The 21,639-nt window shown below is 36.0% G+C and overlaps 3 protein-coding genes across 3 annotated transcripts; 1 reads left to right on the forward strand and 2 right to left on the reverse strand.

Moving 5' to 3' along the window:
* Positions 1 to 399: 399 nt before the first annotated feature.
* LOC142446445 (olfactory receptor 8I2-like) lies at positions 400 to 1,332 on the reverse strand. Its single transcript, XM_075548196.1, has one exon. The coding sequence runs from the start codon at positions 1,330 to 1,332 to the stop codon at positions 400 to 402; it is 933 nt and encodes a 310-aa protein (XP_075404311.1).
* A 6,214-nt stretch (positions 1,333 to 7,546) lies between these two features.
* LOC142446447 (olfactory receptor 5J3-like) lies at positions 7,547 to 8,491 on the reverse strand. Its single transcript, XM_075548197.1, has one exon. It carries the CDS (start codon positions 8,483 to 8,485, stop codon positions 7,547 to 7,549), a length of 939 nt encoding a protein of 312 aa, XP_075404312.1. The 5' UTR covers positions 8,486 to 8,491.
* A 12,783-nt stretch (positions 8,492 to 21,274) lies between these two features.
* LOC142446448 (translation machinery-associated protein 7-like) lies at positions 21,275 to 21,639 on the forward strand. Its single transcript, XM_075548198.1, has one exon. It carries the CDS (start codon positions 21,340 to 21,342, stop codon positions 21,532 to 21,534), a length of 195 nt encoding a protein of 64 aa, XP_075404313.1. The 5' UTR covers positions 21,275 to 21,339; the 3' UTR covers positions 21,535 to 21,639.

The raw sequence follows: 21,639 nt of genomic DNA on the forward strand, positions 1-21,639 counted from the left end.
CACATTTTGATCCTCTAATTTCTTGCTATCAATTTGCTGAAAGCTCAGCAGACGGAACAACAAGCTACACTGAGAATCAGTTCAATTATTTGTTCACATGTTTCAATATGACAGAGTTCTCACGCAAAGTTGATTGAGTGTGAATTCTGTCACTACAGAAAGCTCTTTCCTTATTTGAACATGTTTATGTTATAATTAATGATGTATCTAAAGAACCATCTAATCGAGTGGTTTGCTTTTTCATATAAACCAATAAATATTTATCTTCTCAGTTTGAGCCTATCGATCATTTGGTTTTGGAAATGTCATTTGGGGTTACCATAGATATGTTCTAATTGTTAGAATAATTTAATGCCTGAATTCATCTGGTTTTAAATATATATCACATGCATAAATTTCTTATGGAAATCGTTTTCTATGAATGACTCTCAAGAGAGCATTCTTCACATCTTTGTTCCGCAGACTATAGATCAATGGATTCAGCATCGGAATGACAATGGTGTAGAACACAGATGCCACCTGTGCCTGGGTAAGAGCAGATGTATTATCAGGCTGTAAATACGTAAAAATCAGGGACCCGTAGAAGATGGTTACACCCATGAGGTGGGATGCACAGGTGGAGAAGGCTTTTTGCCTGCCCGATGCAGACTGGATCCTCAGGATGGCTGCAATGATGGCAATGTAAGTGATCATGATGATCAGAAGAGAACTCATAATGGTGAAGCCAGCTAACACAAAGATCACCATTTCTGTGTCAAAAACATCGATACAGGACAGGGCCAGCAGGGCTGTGGTGTCACAGAAAAAATGATTGATACTGGAATCACAGAAGGCCAAACTGCTTATCACACAGATGGATATCAGAGAATTGGTGAAGCCAATCATGTAAGGCAGGGATGCCAGCCAGTTGCACACTTTCTGGGACATAACTACAGAATAGAGTAAAGGATTGCAGATTGCTACATAGCGGTCATAAGCCATGGACCCCAGAAGAAAGCACTCACTACACAGCAGGCCAACAAAAAAGTACATTTGAACAAAGCAGCCAACAAAAGAGATGGTTTTGTGGTTGGACTGAAAATCAACAAGAGCCTTGGGAGTGACAGTAGAGGAATAACATATGTCAATGAACGCCAAATTGCTGAGAAAAAAGTACATAGGTGTGTGAAGCTGAGAGTCAACTCTGATTAGCATGATTAGTCCAAGATTCCCCATGACAGTAAAAAGATAAATGAACAGGAATATCAAAACAAGACTGACTTGTAGTTCAGGATGGTTAGCAAATCCAGAGAGGACGAAGAGGGTCACCTCAGTGAAATTGGACCCAGCCATTTATTTCAGTGAGATTGCTGGCTTACCTAGTTCACAGAGTAATACAAGTCAGAGAAGGATGTAAGTCTAAAGACCTAAAAGAGCAGAGCTTATTTAAGTATTACCATATGATAAAATCCTGAATGACCATAAGTTAGACAATACATACCATTTTCAGTCTTTACAGAATTGGCAGAGTAAAATAATTATTTGTACTTAACTCAAATTTGTTTAAGGCAAAGAATGCACTAGTTAAATAACTCAAAGGGAATTTATGGTATTTAATCATTTACTATCTACACATTTCATTTTATCTATGTATTCATTTAACAAGTATTTATTCAATGAGGAATTTTGTCTTGCTTTCCATTAGAGCAAGGTTTCTTAAGATCAACTGAAAAAGGCTGACAGTGGGGAAAAAGGCTACTGGTATTTGTTATTATGGAAATACACGCACAGTTTCAGACAGATTGAGATAATAGAATTACTCTTACCTAGAATTTGGCTATCCAATGGAAATTAACTTCTCTAGTAGCTATCTTCCTATTTCCAGATAATAAAAAAGAAAGGTAATGGCCTTCACCAAAGACATCCTTAATATTTTGCATGTATATGCCTAATCTGTACCCTATGAACTGTCAGCATAATAGTCTACATCTGTTGTTATTTAACACAGAGATTCATTGCTTATATAACGAACTCCTATAAATATGTCGATAAAAATATAAAGGTATTTTTGTTGATAATACTGGATATTATGGATGTTTCTTCCCATTGACAGGATAGAAAATAGTAAGTTGAATAGCTATAATAATTCTTTGTCTAGTGTCTTTTTTCCCAGCTCAAATCTAGTTTTGTATTGAGGGCAACACTGCTCTTAGTTTATTTCTAAAGCTGTTTCATGACACAGTGTTATCTTCTAAAGTCTAATGTGCTGAGCAGTCTTCTTATACTAGCAATCTCTTCTTCAAATTTCTAAACTGATCTCATAAAGGAATTGGTCAATTAACATCTTGCATCTCTTGAGATTTTTATTCTAATTGTACCCCAAGGTCCTAAAATTCTTAATTTGTGTGGCTTACTTCTCTGATTCAAATGCTCGGAAATGCATATTCCTCACTTTTATATATTTAATTGTAAATAATGCATATTGAAGAAATTAATTGTCATTTTAAAGTCAGATTACATTAAAATATTATATATTATTACTTATACTTTGAATAAGTAATTAGAACTTGTATAGAGATTATTAACTTCCTGCATATTTATCTCTGCACCAGCTACATATATCATAGTATCATGATGACCAATCATCATCATTATCATCATCAAGATATCTAAATTCATGGTGTTCTTAATACATATCAAGCATAACGTTATGGAGTGTAAATTTGTAATCTTATCTAGTCTTATTATATTGATCACATACTACTGATGAAGTTAACTCCTGCTTAACAATATACTACTTTATTGAGTGAAATATTTTTAAGTAATTCTCCAAAAACTAGTCATTAAGCATTCAATCTGATGTTATGAACATGTTTTTCTTCAAATGCTCATCTCTTCCACATCCAAATAGACTGATCATTTTTTCTCTTCTAGTAACCTTTTTGAGAAAATAAAACTGAAATAATTGAGAAATATACTGGAATATCACAGTATTTTGTCTGTCCTTTACTTATTCACTTATCACGCATTTTTAAAGCATTTATGTATATTTTGCCACAATTAAAATAGTTTAATGAATAATAATGAGTACAAGGAAGACTAAAATGTTTTAGAATTGATTGTGATAATTGTACAACACTTCCTTATATGATTGAATTATTGAATTATATGACATATACATGAAATGCCAATAAAGCTGTTTAAAAAGCATGTATTAGATAGGGATATTTTACTGTGTGCTACACTACAACTGTGTACATGAGCTTGTTTCTAACTTCATGTTTGTGTTAGGCTGGGTTCTCTAGAGAAACAAAATCAGTGATGTTGTATGTATATGTAAATTGGAAAAGTATTTATATCAAGAAAGACTTAATAGTTATAGAGGTATGCAAGTCCAGTTCAGTTCAAATCCATAGGTCAGATGTCAGGTGGATGCTTCTGCTGACTCAAGCAACAATAGAAGGTGACAAACAGGAAGCAGGGTAATGAAGGAGGATGGCCACAGACTGGTGGATGCAGAGGTAAGTGAATATAACTTTGGGCCAAATGATTCCAAGGTAGATAGTCTACCTGTTCCTGGCATTGGATTGAGTGGGGTTTTGTTTGATTTGTTTTACAAGAACATTTCCCAGTGGTACATGACAACATGAAATGCAATTTCTTTACTGTTGCTTCCATGTGTGTTGATTATAGATGTAAGTCAATGAAAATCCTTGAAAGCACCCAAATTTTATCTATTTGTCATAAGCATAATTACTTGTCCAGCTGTGGATTTTTTCCCCTTACATTGAAGTTTAAAGTGTATAGTGGTATTGTCCTGTAAGCATTGTACTGTTAGCTGAAGGTCCTCTCTTTGAATGCACCAATTGCTCTGTGAAATAAGGATGAGACTTCAAGATCCCATAAAGGTATACAAAGCACTGTTAAACCTACATGGTGCCAATATGAGTCAGAATTGACTTGGTGGTAGGGTGTAGGTAATATAGAAGTATAATTCATACTGAAAGATTTAGTCTTTAATCATCATTACTAAATACTTTAAATCATTTTCCCTTAAGAGTGAGTTCCCTCATATGTGAGTTAAAATTTATCCTGTTACTATAATGCTCTGATATTTAGTGAACTAATTGTTGTTATTATACTAACCAGTATTTAATTGGTATTATTTCCTACAGTGTTCATAAAATGTGAATTGTAGACATTTAATAAAGACTTATTTATTAATGGAATCCATATTTGTTTAAATGCCTATTTTGATTTCTGTTAATCAGCTATATTTAACTTTATAATCATGCTAACAACATGTTTGACATGAGCCACAGTGAAATTATTAAAACTAGTCAATGCTTATTTTTACAATAATATTAATGAAAGTAAGGCTTCATTCAGTCTCACGAGTTTTTCTACTAATGTCCTTTTCCTACATCAAAAATCTAACTCACACCCTCACATTGCACCTGGTGCATGGCACCTTATTCTCTCCCTTTCTCTGACAAGTCTTCAGTCTTTTCTTTGATGATTGTGATACAGTTGAAGAGTGATGGGCAAGTATTTGTAGACAGTAAAGCAAGCCATATTACCTTTTTTCTACTCCATAATTGTATTACAGATTAACAGATAGATAGAGCAACTATGTTAAGCCACTTTACCTCACTACATTAGTGTAATTAATTAGCATACGCAGCTGCTAATCTAAGGATGGATGTTTTTAGTTAAAAATGCCTAGGAAGAAAAGTCTGGTGATTTACTTCTGAAGTATGATGCTCTCTCAACTGCAATCCTTGTGGTTGGCATTTGAAACCACCAGCAGTTCCACAGGAGAATCACAGGGCTTTCTACTCCTGTAAACGGTTAAGGTCTCTGAAACCCACAGAGGTATTTGCCCTGAGTGGGCATCGACTCAATGGCAGTAATGTTTCTCTCTCACACACACACACACACATTACAATGTGTATATAGTATATATGTGGGTTTCACAATGTACGGGTTTGTATATGTGTACACATGTATATACACAAATATGCATAAATTAATTCCTTATAACACAGATTCTTATTCTTGTTTTCTATTGATAGTTTATAAATATGATTGGATAATATCAGTATGTAAACAATATTTTGCAACTTATACTTTTAGATGAAACCTTTCCTGATTTTGAATAAAGAATTTGAAAACAGGGGCTTGAATCTCTAATGGTGCAATGTAAAATAATATTTTAGATATAATTTCAAATACTATAAACACTACTGCAAGGTTTATTTTATTATGTCTATTTATAGAGCTGTCAGACATTAAAAAAAGAATGAGTAATCACTTTTGGCATATTAAACTATTATTTTTAGATATTAACTTTCCTACTGAAAGGAAATCGTTCTGAGGAAAAAGGAAGAAGTTATGTTTAAACTGCCTTACCATTATGCAAATGTATAATTAAAGTAAGAAAAAGAAAATGAAGTAAAGAGACTAAACTCATCTCGCTTACCGAGAAACAGGATTTTTGATTCGCTCTGGATTTGTGTTTCCTTTGGTTTAGATATAGTTAGCTTTACTTTGATTGGTTGGCTTTAAATAAAACTATTTCAAAATTGTTATGATGGTTTCCTGCTTTTATATTTGTGTCTTTTTATTAAATAAAAAGCTTCTATGGAAATTAAAATTGAAAATATGATGGACTGCAAGAAGGGCAAATAGACCTGTCTTATAAAGAGGAAAATAGAAATTAGAAGCAAGAGTGGTGAAATTTGTCTCAGGTAAATTGGATGGGTTATTATCAATACCTAGTAAATGAAGTGATACGTGGTAAAGGGGAGGGGCAGTGAGAGAGAGAGAGGAAGACTGTCAAGGAGAGAGAGCGACACAGTGGCTACCACACTGAGCTCAAACGTCGCAGTTATCCTGAGGATGCCTTAGCATTGAGCAGCGCTCCATTTGGTTGTATGTAGGCTTACTAAAAGTTGGAATTGACTCAACATGACTAAACAATAACTATCATTGAATCTGGAAAAATTATTTCTGGTCATACAGGACCAGTAACTTATTTCCTGGATCAGTGCAACCAGTTCCCAAAGTGCAACTGCAAATTGACACACAAGAAATCAATAAAATAGCGCGTATTTCCAATGATTCCATTAAGCCTTAGATAAATATTTGCTAAATATTGATTTCACCAACTGTTTAGATTTAGCAGTAATAGATTTTGTGTGTAGAAGAGGGAATTGTAGCATAAAGAGCCTGTTCTTGGATCCCACACCCTCACCCCAGTATATTACATAACAGCACATGGAATAACTTTAGATAGTTCATTGATGAATCTATTTTCATTTACTACTTTCTAACTATATTAGCATATAATAAAACAGACTTTCTTCTTTTATCCTTTTACATAATTAGTTAACATTTTTCTATCAACGTGTATGTACGCACATATATTTATCAAGTGGAACAATAGTACACATTTTCCAATATAGTTCAATGCTGTATTACACATTTTTCAGACATCTAGCCTACAAATGACATCTGTCATTCCAGTTTTATGTCTCTATGCTAATCTGAAAATGAAACCAAAATAAAAATATACTTACATGAATGTCTGCTATATATAAATGTCACACGCATGTGGTTTTGTGAGTCTCTATCTCAAATAACAATCTTAAAATCCTTGGGAAATTGTGAAGGGCTACACTATGTGCTGTTAATTTATCCTGAAAATTAAACTCACCGAAAATCATTTGTATGAGTTCTAAGCAAGTGTCAGAAGATTCTAAACTGAATTAAAAGTATTGCAAATAAGCTTTCTCTAAATGTTCCTGACATCTGAATGTGGAGTAGTAATGACAGTAGAATTTTCCTGTTTGACTTTGTTTATTGTGATGGAAATCAAGACCAGGGATGGTTAAATAGTTTACACTAAGTACTGCGAATGGAAAAGTAAACTAAAATCCAATTCAAAGTGCTTTTTCAGAATTTACATTTTATTTTGGAGACTATCAAGCTGTACATAATGCAGAGAACACTTGGAAAAATGTATCTGTAATTTTTCTGAATAATTAAAGAACCAATGATTTTTGTTTTGAAGTATTTTTTTCATCCTCAATGGGGAGAGACACAGGTAAGAGATATTTTATTATTCTTGAGACTTATGACTGAATTGCTCTCTGTATTTGTGTGTGTATATGTCTATAAAATTCATGGACTTATTTCTTATTAGATAGAAAAGTAAAAATCATGAATTTTCTGGAGACATCTGGCCTGCATTATAGTTCTTATTTTAAGTTAATTGCTATATATCCCACAGCATCTCACTCTTATTTCATTCTTTCTTTCTTTCTTTCTTTCTTTCTTTCTTTCTTTCTTTCTTTCTTTCTTTCTTTCTTTCTTCCTTCCTTCCTTCCTTCCTTCCTTCCTTCCTTCCTTCCTTCCTTCTTTCCTTCCTTCCTTCCTTAAGCAAATGGATTAAATTACATAAATTCCAAGGACCTTTCAGCTTGAATGCCTCCTAAATTTATTTAGATACCATTAAACAGATCACAGGTTCGCATTTTATTTTCAGAAATATATTTGCATAAAATTAACAGGAAAAATGTTTAATTTCTATTGCCCTTTTTGCAGCTTCCTTAACATCCTTGTTCCTCAGGCTATAAATCAATGGGTTTAACATTGGGATCACTAGGGTGTAAAACACAGACACCACCTTTTCTTGATCTAGGGAATATTGGGAGCTTGGCTGAATGTAACTAAAGCTAATAGACCCGTAGAATAAAGTCACAGCAGTCAGATGTGAGGCACAGGTGGAGAAAGCTTTGCGTCTGCCAGCAGCGGAGCGGATCCTCAGGATGGCAGCAACAATGAAGACGTAGGAGATGATCACTGTCAAGAAGGTGATCATAGCAATCACACCAGAGAAAACTAAAAGCAACAATTCATTCAGGGATGTGTCAGAACAGGACAACTTCAGCAGAGGGGGAAGGTCACAGAAGAAGTGACTGATAACATTTGGTCCACAAAAAGAGAGTTTCAGCAGGCCAATTGTGTGTGTTAATGAGTTGATCACACCTCCTACACATGATCCTATGACCAGCACAACACATACTGTTTTAGTCATGGCCACGGTATAAAGCAGAGGGTTGGCAATAGCCACATAGCGGTCATAAGCCATTGCTGCCAGTAAGAAGCCCTCAGAAGTTAGGAGTGACACAAATAGAAAGTATTGCAGAATGCATGCAGAAAATGAGATGACCTCCCGTTTAACAAAGAAGTTCAGCAGCATCTTGGGGGCAAAGACGGATGAGTAGCAGGCATCTACAAGTGACAGAGAGCTCAGGAAACAGTACATAGGTGTGTGGAGCTTGGGAGTGATTTGGATTAGAAAGAGCATTCCCAGATTTCCCACCAAAGAAATGAAGTAGATCAGCAGGAACAAAACAAAGAGGACCACTTTCAGTTCAGAACGATCTGTCAGTCCCAAAAGAATAAACTCAGTAACCACTGAAACATTTTCACGGGCCATTTCCTTGTGTTTCTTCTTGCCTGCTAAAGGTAAGGAAATTAGTATAAATTAAAAGATAATAATAGTGTTGCATAGGAAGACAATTTGTAATTCTTGGATAGCTTTGTGACTTGAGCTAATAAATTCCATCCCTCTGGCTACATTATTTATGACATTAAAAAACACATCAGAACCAACTCAATGGCACCTAACTATAACATTTCAATCTCTTCAAACACTGTTTGTGGGTTCCCTAAGAAGATAAATGTCTCAAGATCCCTTTAAAATGTTGGCATTGCTGTGACAGTAAAGTTTAAGTGAAATTTAAACTAAAGAAAAGAAGTACAATTTATGAAATATTTGGAAATTTAAACTGTGTATGTTACTGAATTTTTAGATTTTTAATTCTCATTCAATAACAGCATCTATTAACAGTGATAGAGCATTTCAAATCCACCAGGGGCGCTGCAGGGTCTGCTGTGGGAAAGATCTACAGCTTTGGAACCCCAGCAGGGGAGCTACAAGGTGGGCTTTACTGGATAGCAATGCATGGGGTAAGTCAGACAGACCTGCTGAAGGTAAGCAGTTAATGCTGGGCTGCAAAGAGAACGTTTAGGGGTTCTATGTGCCTTCAGCAGAAAATCGATGCTTTCCTACCAAAAATTATCTGTGGAACCTACTGTGTAGTAGTTTTATTTTGAGAGTCCTATCAACTCAGCAACAATAAGTTTGGTGTGGTATAACAAGATCTAAGAATGCAGTATAAATCTGAGATGCCCTATTTATGTTCAGCTTATACCTCAGTTTTCTTTTAAATTAGAAGTGATAAACAAAACAAAACAAACCAGGGCTCCAGCATTCCAAACTCTAGAGATGTTATCCTTGGAAAAGAGCTATATTGGCTTCTAAGAAGAGCGCCCTATGGGAGCAGGAGAAGGGGCATTGAAGTCATGGAAAACAGAATCTTATAGTAATTGTCATTGATGTTTGATGTTCACTAGAAACACTTCTTGAGTCTTTATATTTTTTTCAGAGAAAATGTAAAGCAAGCATATATCAATCAACACACTTGTAAATAATACAGATGCTTCTTTGCAATGCTTTCTTTTACATTCAATGTTGAAACTTAATACGTAGGACACATCATGTCTTTTGTACAAAGATGGGGTTCATTGGTTAGATCATTTCTACATTTACTCTCATTGATATGCTTTATATAAAAATAACGAAAATATTTTAAACAATCCATTATATGAGTAGTTTTACATATGTAAAATAAAAGATAAATGTGTCTGTGCTTCATACTTTCATTGGGATACACGTTTCCATGAGAACAGTAGTATTGTTGCCTACTCAAAGAATAAAATAATTACATACACAATGAATATATTTCTCGAGAATCTATAGTGTTGAGTGAATATTTCATAGAAATATAAACTTATGATTTATACTGCAATATAGCTTTTAGGGGGAAATGGTTTAAAAATCAAAATATGGCTATGATTTATCACTACTCCAGTTAAATAAGGGACAAAATTTAAGGGTAATGTATAAAAAATAATTAGGATAGAAAATACAAAAAAAATCAATGGTTAAATTACAAATTTCTCCAATATTGCATTTTCAAATGCTTATCAAATTAAAATTTGAGTGCATATGTATGCATGTGTGTATTGATATTTTAAATATAATTATATAGGATATACAAATAAATTAATTTAACTTACCACTTCAAAGGAAAATGGTCAACATCTAGTCTTATTTGGGAACCTCATGTTCACCTAATCCCATGGGTTATTATTTATATAAGAAAAACATCAGTAAAATTTTTTCTGGTATTTGTAGTGATACAGGAAATAAGTCAAATTTTAGTAGTCACAGGTATCCAGATAAAAGTAAAATTATTATTTAATATATGAATATCTAAGGTACAGCTTCCATTGTATCAAAGCAAGAACGGGATGACTAACCAATATTTCAAAAGGCAGCATTAATCAAATGTTTAGCTATATATTTTTCTTAGATCAGTTGGGAATAAACTCCTTGGTGGTAAATTTGATGATTAAGCAGGCATAATAAATGCATTATTAAAAGTTTCTCCATGCTTCCTGAGGGATTTAAGAAATTCTCAAGAACATAATAGCCCCTAAGGTATTTAATTGGCTGAATGTGATACTGAATTATAAGATATGTGCAGAAAATATAGAACAAGTGCATCCAGAGTGTTCCTTACAGGAAGGATAGTGAGACTTGACCTTACATCCTTTGGACATATTTCTAGGAGAGATTAATCCCTAGGGAATGATATCAGGCTTGGTAAAAGGGACAGAGAAAAAAGGACGACCTTCAATAAGATAGATGGATTGGTACAGTGGCGGCAACACTGGGTTCAAACAGAGGAGCCACTCTGAGGGGGGTGCAGGAATGGATGGTGTTTCGTGCTGTTTTGCACAATTTGCTATGTGTGGAGACTGACCTGATGGCACTTAACAGTTGAGTTAAAAAAATCAAATAATTACAGGGTCTAGTTCAGGTCAACTATCTGTTGCCGCCACAACTCACAGGTCACACTGTCATATGTTGGTGGATTGTTGGTTGCTGTGATTCTGGATGTTATGCCATCTGTATTTCAAACTCTAGCAGAGTTATCCATGGTGAGAAAGTGTTAGAAGAGCTTCCAGTCTAAGACCCATTCAATGGCCTTCTAAAAGTTTAACCAATAAAAAATCCTATAAATAGTAACAACACTGACACAATGCTGGAAGAGGAACCCCTCAGGATAGAAGGAATAGAAACATGAAGGAAAGTGCTTCCTCCCAGAAGTACAGTGAAGCTTAATGACTTGGAGAAGAGAAATTGGGGGGACATAATTTCTTCTTGAAGTAGCATAATGCAAAACCAGAAGAGATAGCTGACCATATTTACTGGTGAACAGGCCAATTTGCAGACTTCAGGTGTAAGAGCAGGTCTAGCAACATACCAGGGTTCTTTGGAAAGGTTTACCACTGAAAGCTCAGCTGTGCTCCCTGTGAGCATATTCGTTTTGCACACCACCTGCCTGTGCCTTGTCAGAAAGTGCAATCCAGTTCAGGAACCCAGGTAGCAATTGCAAACCTCAAATCCCCTAGCTTCCTGGGTTTGGTGAAAAACCAGCATGGGGAAGTAATCCAAGACAGTCTGCCCCTCAAGGGCAGTCCAGCATTTCTGGGTTTCTTCGTGGCTTCCCCAACCCCTGTCTATGCAGCATTCAGACATGAAGACCAACTGTCCTTAGTCAGATCGTCCTCTGAGCAGCAGCCACCCTCCCGTAGGCATCTACTACCACAGCATAAGGAGCAGGTAGTTCTAAGTTGATGAGAAATCCACTATAAAGTGTGCTTTTCTTATAAACACAATACCTGCGGGACTGCACCCTCCCTACATAATATATAGGGTCATTAAATGACTGGTAAATTTAATGTACCGTCACTTATCACAACCACCATAACCTCTAGATCTTGTTTCTTATACCTCAGTAACACACTGCTTTAATATACCAAGTAAAATCTCATGTTCTATACAAATTAGTATAATTAAACTTTAAAATGCAAAGGAGACATAGGGGAAAAGCTACTATATACATTCATACCTTGTGTTAGGTACAGGTACTATTGCAGGGGCCAGACCCAATCAAGGGATACATAGGGCAGCCAAATAAAAATGAGGGGAAAAGAAAGAAAAAAAAGTGCAGGTAGTGTGGGAACAGGACACTAACCAACAAACAGGGAGGGTGTTGTTTATATCTTCGTAGGAGAGGAACCAGATTTCAACCGGGTATGCCAAGACATGAATGCAACATATCAGCAAGAAGCAGGGAATCAATAGAGATGTCTGTGTGGCCTGCCTCAATCCCAACTATGTAGACTCATGACTTTCCCTCCCCTCGCAGAAGAATGCATTACAGAGGACAGCACTGAAGCTACAGCTCAGGGAGAGTAGCAGGCCTCATCAGAGCACATGGGAGCAAACGAAGAGGGAAGGAAGGAGAGAGAGTAGAACACATCCTGATCCATCAAGACCCAAGGGTGATATTCCTGCTCAGAGCAGACAATTCCCTGGGAAGACCATAAGGCCAACCCCACCATGAGACAAGACATCCCTCACTGACCCATAATCCAATGAGGGAAATATCTGGAGGCACAGTTTGAGAATTATGCTTAATCTTACCCCACAACACTGCTGCAAAATGCTAAGGGTGTGCAACAGAGCCCAAAGGGGAGCAAAGCAATGAAGTCCCTGGGGAATTCCAAACATAGAATTTGAACCCAGGGCATGGAACCCCTCATACTTGACCAGAATATACTGCTAAAGGTTAACAAACAGACCTACAACTATATATAGGGCTTTTATTATTTTTGGTAATTGTTTTTTTTGTTGTTGCTGTTGTTAATGTTGTTGGGTGTTTTGGTTTTCTTTTGTTATTTTGTTTTACTCTGCCATGTTTTTGTGTATATTACTGTCTATGCATGTCTATATAGATAAGATAGTTGGGATAAAAAGTCCAGAGGAGAAAACAATAGGTAAAATGATTCCACGTGGACATGGGAGAGGAGAGGTGGGGAAAGGAAGTGGGTGCTGAGAAACCCAGGGACAAAGGAGCAAGGAGTGATCTAAAATTGATGGCAAGGAGGGCATATGATGTCTAGTAGGGCTGGATCAAGGGCAACGTAACTGAGAATTACTGAAACCCAAATGAAGGCTGAACATGATAGTGGGACAAGAGGAAACTAAAAGGAAATTGTGGATAGAACTAGGAGGCACAGGGCATTTATAGAGGTCTAAATATAGGCATGTACATATATAAATATATTTATATATAATGTTAGGGAAATAGATTTATGTAAATATATTTATATGTTAAGTATCAAGGAAGGAGATGGCTTTGAACTCTACTCAGATACTTTCTCAAATAACACAAGAACACTTTGTTCTAATAACCTGGAATTCTGTGATGTTCACGTTCCCAACAGGATCACTTAAGACATAATGGGTGCATAGCAAATGTGGTGAAGAAAGCTGATAGTGTTTGGCTATCAAAAGGTATAGCATCTGGGGTCTTAAAGGCATGAAAATAAGCAAGCAACCATCTAGCTGAGAACCAACAAAGTTCACACGGAAGACTCATATCAGTCTATGTGATCACAAGGTGTTAATGGAACCAGGTATCTGGCATGAAAGACATAGATAAAAAAATCACATCAATGTGAAAAAAATGGGATTTCAGAATGGAGACCCAAAGCCCATCTGTAGACAATTCGATACCCCCCTTACAGAAGGATCACAAGGAAGAGATGAACCAGTCAGGGTACAGGATAGCACCAATGAAACTTATCTTTCCTCTAGTTCTTAATGCTTCCTCTCCCCACTCATGATCCCAATTCTACCTTACAAATCCACTAGAAGAGAGAATGTACATGGGTATAGACAAGAGCTGGAAGTACAGGGAACCCAGGACAGATAAAATCCTCAAGACCAATAATGAAAGTAGCGATACCAGGAAAGGAAGGGGAACGTGGCAGGGAGAAAAGGGGAACCGATCACAATGATCTACATGTAACCCCTCCCTGGGGGACGGACAATAGAAAAGTGAGTGAAGGAAGACATCAGTCAGTTTAAGACATGGAAAAATAATAACAATTTGTAAATTATCAAGGGTTAGTAGGGAGGGAGTGTGAAGGAGGGAGGGGAAAATGAGGAGCTGATACTAAGGGCTCAAATAGAAAGAAAATTTTTGAAAATGATAATGGCAAGAAATGTTTAAATGTGCTTGACACAATGGATGTGTGTATGCATTGTGATAAGAGCTGTATAAACCCCACTAAAATGATTTTTTAAAATTACTTAACAGGAAGACCTCCTATGATTAATAGCATCATTTAAAATCTACCCTGAGAACTGATATCCTTTCACTCCTACTCACCCAACTCACACTGCATCCTCACCTACACAAGATACATTTTCAAACACATATTTGATCCTCCCCTAACATCAAGAGCCATCCCTTTCCCCACTCCATATCCCGTAAGCCTACACAGAACATTCAGCTAAACGATGATGCTTAAAAAACATTACCACAAACAGCAGCTACTACAAAAATTCAAGAGAATCAAAAGTCAATTACTGAAAATTATCCCAACACAATGGATTACACAGAAGCCCTCAAATTGAAAGATAGAGAATACAACAGAATGATGCTTAGGCCTTACAAAAAATTAGGGAATCAAGCCTGAAAACTGATGAAAAAAAATGGAGGTACTGGAATACTCACACCCAAGGGAAATTCAAGAGTTTGTAATGACATAGCAGAAATCAGGAACAAGGTACATGATCAAATACAATGGAAAGAATGGAAAATCAAATCATCGAACTTTAAGATTACTAAGCAGAATTCAGCAAATCAGAGAAACAATCAAACAAAAAATAAAAGAATATGAAGAAAACCTGAGGATGATGTGGGATACCATCAAGAGAAACTATATTTGAATTATTGGGATGGCTGAACAGGAAGAAACAAATAAGCTTACAGTTAAATTAGCAAGGGAATTCTTGGAAGAAAATGTCCTCTATATCTCAAAAGAGGAGACAATAACCAATCAGGAAAGAGAGAGAAGACCGATTAGATTAACCACTATCAGCAAAAAACAAAACAAAACAAGACATCCAAAAATGAAATTATTTTTTCAAATGAACATATTAAAAAAAGTTTACCAAACAACGTTATCACTTTGAAAGTACTCTCCATTAACCATTATTACTTTTATCAAATCTGAGATTCCATTCTTGAAAAGCATTTTTCAATCTTATCTGTTGATATGTCTGACAGCACCTCCCTCGTTTTTGCTTCCCCTCTTCTATGTCATGAAATCACTATCTTTTCATGTGCCCCTTCATTCATGAAAACAAAAAGGAATCACACGGAGGGAGGTCAGGAGAATAAGGTGGATGAGGCAAGAGAGGCATTACGGGTATTGCTCAAAACTGGCATCCTAAGAAGGCTTTATGAGCAGGTGCATGGTCGTGGTGGCAAAACCACTTCCCTGTCTGCCAAAAATCAGGTCTTTTTTTGTGTGGCCCATTTACTTAATCTTTTCAGAACCTTTAAAAAGCTTGATTGATAGTCTAATCTGGTGAAACAAACTCCAAACGCACTATCCCCCTCACATCAAATAAACATATGAGCATCATCTTTATTTTTTGTTTCATCTGACAAGCTTTTGGGGGATACAGTGATGATGACCTCTTCCACTGGCTTGATTGATGTTTACTTTCAGGGATAAAAAGTAAATAAAGACATGTTTCATCACCAGTAATGACCTTGGTGGGGGAAATGTCTGGGTAGACTCAGAGCTGTTCTTTCAAACCACAGCATGTTTCTACTTGGTGCTCTTCTTCCTGGTCAGTCAGAGCCCAAGGCACAAATTTCAAAGCGACTTTTCTCATTGCCAGATCTTCCATTGAAATTCACTGAATTGAGATACAATACAGTACATATAACTTCCTCATATCGTCAATGGTCTGTCATCAGTTTTCAATCTCAAGTGCACAAAGTTGATAAACATTTTCAGCTGATTGGGAAGCTGATGAACCTCCAGAACAAGGTTTGTCATCAATCAACATTTTAATTTTTTAAATGAGAAAACCACTCCAACACTTGAGTTTTTCTTATAGCACTGTCCTAGTAAGCTATGTTCAACATCACACAATATCTACAGCATTTGTCCCCGAGTACGAACAAAATTTCACAGCCTAATGCTGTTGTCTTAAACCAGCCATCACAAAAATGTTGATAAAGCAAATCCTCTTTAATAAAATATTCACTGTGACCAAAGAGAACTTTTCCAGGCAACATCAATGGGTACATTAATTCAGAGTGAATTGTTCAATTTTCACAGTGAGGGGGAAAAATGCATACTTTCAAAGTTCTACCCAGGAGAACATTTTTTTGGATTGGGGGGTACCCATCATATGGAAGTAAGATTATACAACTTCAAGGAAAAGCAGAAAGATGATTGTAGCTAGATAGAAAATTAGTTACCTATAAAGGTAAACAAATAAGAATAAACACAGACCTCTCCTCAGAGACCATGCAGGAAAGAAGAAATTGGAGCAACATATCCAGAAAGTTGAAAGGAAATTTCAACCCAAGAATCCTTTACACAGCAAAGTCTCCATCAAATTTGAAGGAGAAATACAGTTTTTTTTAAATTAAAGAGACATTTAGAGAATTTGTAAAACCAAAGCCAGCAACACATGATAGCTTTCCAGTTCCCTATAGGGAGAAAGCAATGACTACAACATTCAAACATGAGACCACCACAGGGTGCAGCACCACTTAGAATCCAACACATTTAAAACAGTACCCCAAACATTACAGATCCAGTGGAGAAAAAAAGACAAGAATACAATACGTACAACGCTCTTATAAAGAGTATAAAAGGGAAATATAAAACAAAAATAGGATGAGATGCCAGTAACTAATGTACATTTAGCTTTAATTACACCTAATGTCAAATGGTTTAAACTCACAAATTAAAACACAAAGAGTAGCAGACTGAATTAGATAACAATATTAATGAATCTACTGCCTTAAAGAGACACATCTCAAACTCACAGACAAAAGTACACTCAGTCAACGTCTGGCAAAAAAAATTAGCAAGCTAATGACAATTAAAAAAAACCAGGAGTGGCAATATTAATGTCTTTAAAAATAGACTTCAAGGTACAGGATATGGAAAGAGTTATGATTGGGCTTTACATGGTGTTCAAGGAATCAGTAGAACAAGAACACATGAACACATGTGCGCCCAACAAAAGACCATTAAAAATTTTCAACCATATCCTCTATAAGATGAAAAGAGAGAGATCAACATTATGATTAAGATAGATTAAGTATATGGAAAGATAGATCAACAGTTAAACTCAATGAAGAAGCAGAGTGCTGAGGAACACAAACAACTTGACATTTTAAGAATTTACATAACTTTGAAACCAACAGAAAGAAAAAAAGACATTCTTCTCCAATGCTCATGACTCATATTCTAAAATAGAACACATGCTGACAACACAAAGCAAGCTTAACAATATTCAGTCAAACACAAAGAGATCAGGCTTCATAAAAATAATTCTAGAGGTTATCAACTCTTCACTGATTAGTAGAATTTTCCAGTGTAGTTATTTGGTTCTGGACATTTTATGTTGTTGACAATCCAACATGAATTAGAATGAAAAGACAATTGAATTTCCCTCACAATTATTAAAGTCCCCATGTGTCGATTTGATCCAATTAATGGCATGACTTTATTTAATTTCTCATTGATTTTAGTTATCTTCTTTATGATATTGTGGCTATAATTTAAAATGAAGTGATGACATTCTCAACTATGATTATGGAGATATCTATTTTCCTTGCATATTTGTTTTATGTATTTTATTTATGGTGCAAAGCTATTAAGAAAAACTGTAAACTCACTACTAACAAGTCAATGCCAACCCACAGTGACTTATAGGACACAGGAAACCTGCCCCTGAGAGTTTGGAGAATAGAAAATAGTGTTTTCTGAGGAGTGGCTAGTGGTTTTGAACTGCTGACCTTGTAGATTACAGCCCAGTTCATAAGTACAAGAGCCCCAGGACGCTTGCATTGCAATTAATTGCAAACATGTGTATTTGTTATGGCCTCTTGCTGCATGAACTTGTTCATTCTTATGCCATGCCATTCTTATCTATTGTAGTAGATAGTGATTTAAATTATATTTTTAATCTGATATCAATATAAACTTCTCCGCTTTAATTTGTTTACGTGGAACAATTTTCTTCATTCTTTCATTTTCACTTTGCTGAAAAACTGATGTGTAAAATGTGCTTTTCTTAGACAAAATAATAATGGACCTCTATTTGTTTACCTTTTGCATGAACATTTAGATTATTTATGTTTAAGGTTAATATTTAAACTAAAATGTCTACTTCATTCAATTTATTATTTGAGTTTTCTTTGTCCTGATTTTTCTATGTTTGGCCTACTTGAAATTATGCTTTTTTATTTCCTTTTCTTTCTTCTTGATGATCTTAGTGGTTACACCATATGTTATATTACACGACCGACAATGATAACAATATTTACTCTAAAACAACAGTTAACATTCAAATTTAACATAACGCATATATGCAATATAGACTCCACTCTCTACCATTTCTGTTGGCGTGTCTCCATGGACAATATTGTACAACATATACCAGGAAGTGCTCCATAAAAATGGAATTGTGCTTCGCAGAGCTTTCATAGTTCACATTTTCCCAATGAGGCAAGCATCTAGCAACTTGCTCTGATTAAGTGCACCTAGTGGTGTCACCTGGGAAAGTTCTTTCTGGTCACAGTGAATTTTTTTTTTTTTTTTAATAAAAGCGTCTCTTGTACTGTGTTTTCTGTGATGACTGATTTAAGAGAACAGCATGAGACTGTTAAATTTTGTTTCATGATCAAGGAGAAATATCACAGATGGGTTTGATGTTGAACACAGCTTAAAAGGACAGTGCTATGGAAAAACCTCAAGTGTATGAGTGGTTTTCTCATTTCCAAAAAGTGGAAATGTCAATGGATGACAAACCTCCTTCTGGACATCTGGCAACTTCCTCGATGGATGAAAATGTCAAGCTGTAGTGAATTTAGAGTTCATTCCACTAGGTGAGACTCTTAATCAAGCTTTCTATTTTAGAAGTTCTGAAAATATTGTGTAACAGTGTGTGACAGAAAAGGCCTGATTTGTGTACACTGGTTCTACCACAATGACAGTGCACCTGCCCATGCGGCCATCTCAGTGTACCAGTTTTGGGCAAAAACAGCATATCTCTCTTGCCCCACACACCTGACTCATCTGACCTCACTTCTTGTTTCTATGAATTCAGAGTGACATGAAAGGACATCAATTTGACAATGTAGAAAAGGTGAAGAAAAAAGGAGGGAGGGACTGTCAGCCATCCAAACATATGAGGTTGAAAAATGTTTTCAAGAATGGAATTGCAAATTTGACAATTGTATTAAGTGTAATGAAGAGTGCTTTAAAGGCTACAGGGTTGTTTTGTTTTAAAAAAAATCATACATACCTTTGAAAAAAGATTCTGATTTTGGGGGGGGATTACCCCCCTTGTATTTGAAAAGTTTACTATGGATTTATTTCCTATACGCCCGATGTTGTATTGTTTATGGGATTTAATCATTGAGTTAATTCCCTGAAAACCTCCTGCCCTCTAATTACCTGAATTGTTGCATTTTTGCACAGTTCTCTTATTTTTCCCCATTTATGGATATGAGTCTCTATAAAATGTCTTTGCCTTCTATTTGAGTACATTCCCTGTTATTTGTCTGTCCCCTACTTTATTTGCTCATTATTCTTGTCCTAATGCCCATCTGTCTCAGATCTCAGTAAAAGTCAACAACATGTTTTGCACTTTCCCAATTGCATTGCCAGGAATCCCTGTGGCCAATATGCTCTGCCTTCAAAATACTGGGCTGCAGCTTCTTCATGAAGTTCCCTTGTTGTGTTCCCTGTTTGTGTTTGCTCAGCTCCTTCTCTAAATAGATGTGGTGTGAACACAACGACATTAGTGCATAGATGCCCTCAGCTTCTGGGCCATTCCTCTTCTTTACCCAGCTTCTGTTCAATCTAACTTGTCAATCCCTCAGCTGCCAACAGAGATATGAGATCTCAGTTTGTTCTTATTTTTAGTGTTTTTTCAGTGACTCTTTTAATAGGGGAATAAATAAGGCCAGTCATTTACTTCTGTATCTTGTCCGATGTTCTCTGCACTTGTTATTTTAAAACATTAATTTTTATATCAGTTCCAGGTATTATAAATAAAATTAATATCTGGATTTTCCTCTTGTTTATTGATATTCATAGAGGCATTTAACAATCTAAAGCATGGAGTTTCTAAACAAAGACTTTATCATCTAAAATGTGACAATTTTGCTTTCTACTCTGTTTTTATTAACATAACACAAGTTTTGTGACTTTTATGCTAATGATTAATAATAATATTGAGAAGAGGACTCTAGTTTCATTCTAACTCTAAGCAGATTTTTTTCCCAAAATTTCACTATTAATGTCAATGCATTGTTTATGTTCTTGATCAAAATTTAGTGCAATTTCTATTATAAATTTAAGCTTAAAAACATTGCATGTGAATTTATATCAGTAAATTTCATTTTGTTGCTTTTAAAGGGGGGGGGTTCCTAACAACAGAGTCAGTAGGTCTGACCCACCGGTCACACTTGGCAAGAAAGATAAGGTTCTCTGCTCCTGGAAAGATAGTCTTAGAAACACTTAAAGCTAAGTTTTAATCTGTAGAGTTGCTGAGTCAGAATGACAACGGCAGAGATTTTTTTTTTGTAATTGTAGTTATACCTCTAAATTTTCAACCTAGAATTTTGGGCTTCAATTTTTATATTTATGACATTGAATTATGTTTAGTTTTTGTAAATGATGAAAGGCATAAGTCCCATCTCATTCTTTAGCATGTGGAGATCAGGTTGTCCCAGCACTATTGGTTGACTGATTGTGTTTGTATTCATTTAATCCTTTCAAAATACAGGATCTTCTCATGCACATTCCTAACATTTTCCCCATTTTCTTTAGCATATTGATATAGTCATTTTCACAGTTCTTTGCAAGATAGATTATCTGTGGGCCTGTTGGTGTATTTTGCATTTTGACCTGATTATACATTCTGACTATGTTTGCAGGAAAGCATCATAGAAATGAAAAATGGGCTGACGAGGTGGGGCCGGGGAGCTGAGCTGCGCTTTCGGTGGCAGGTCTGGGGAAGGGGCGGCAGGCGCCATGTCGGGCCGCGAAGGTGGCAAGAAGAAGCCCCTGAAACAGTCCAAGAAGCAGAACAAGGAGATGGACGAGGAAGAGAAGGCTTTCAAGCAGAAACAGAAAGAAGAACAAAAGAAACTGGAGGAGCTAAAGGCGAAGGCCGCGGGGAAGGGGCCCCTGGCCACAGGTGGAATGAAGAAATCTGGCAAAAAGTGAGCTGTTCTTGGTGGCTGAGGCAATGATGGCCCTTGATCCCGTTCCTGTGTAGACATCTGGATTCCCTACTAGAACTTTGTTGCCACTTATAGTTAGAATGAAGTG

This window comes from Tenrec ecaudatus, chromosome 4 (genome assembly GCF_050624435.1).
Source record: "Tenrec ecaudatus isolate mTenEca1 chromosome 4, mTenEca1.hap1, whole genome shotgun sequence".
Classification (NCBI taxonomy): domain Eukaryota; kingdom Metazoa; phylum Chordata; class Mammalia; order Afrosoricida; family Tenrecidae; genus Tenrec; species Tenrec ecaudatus.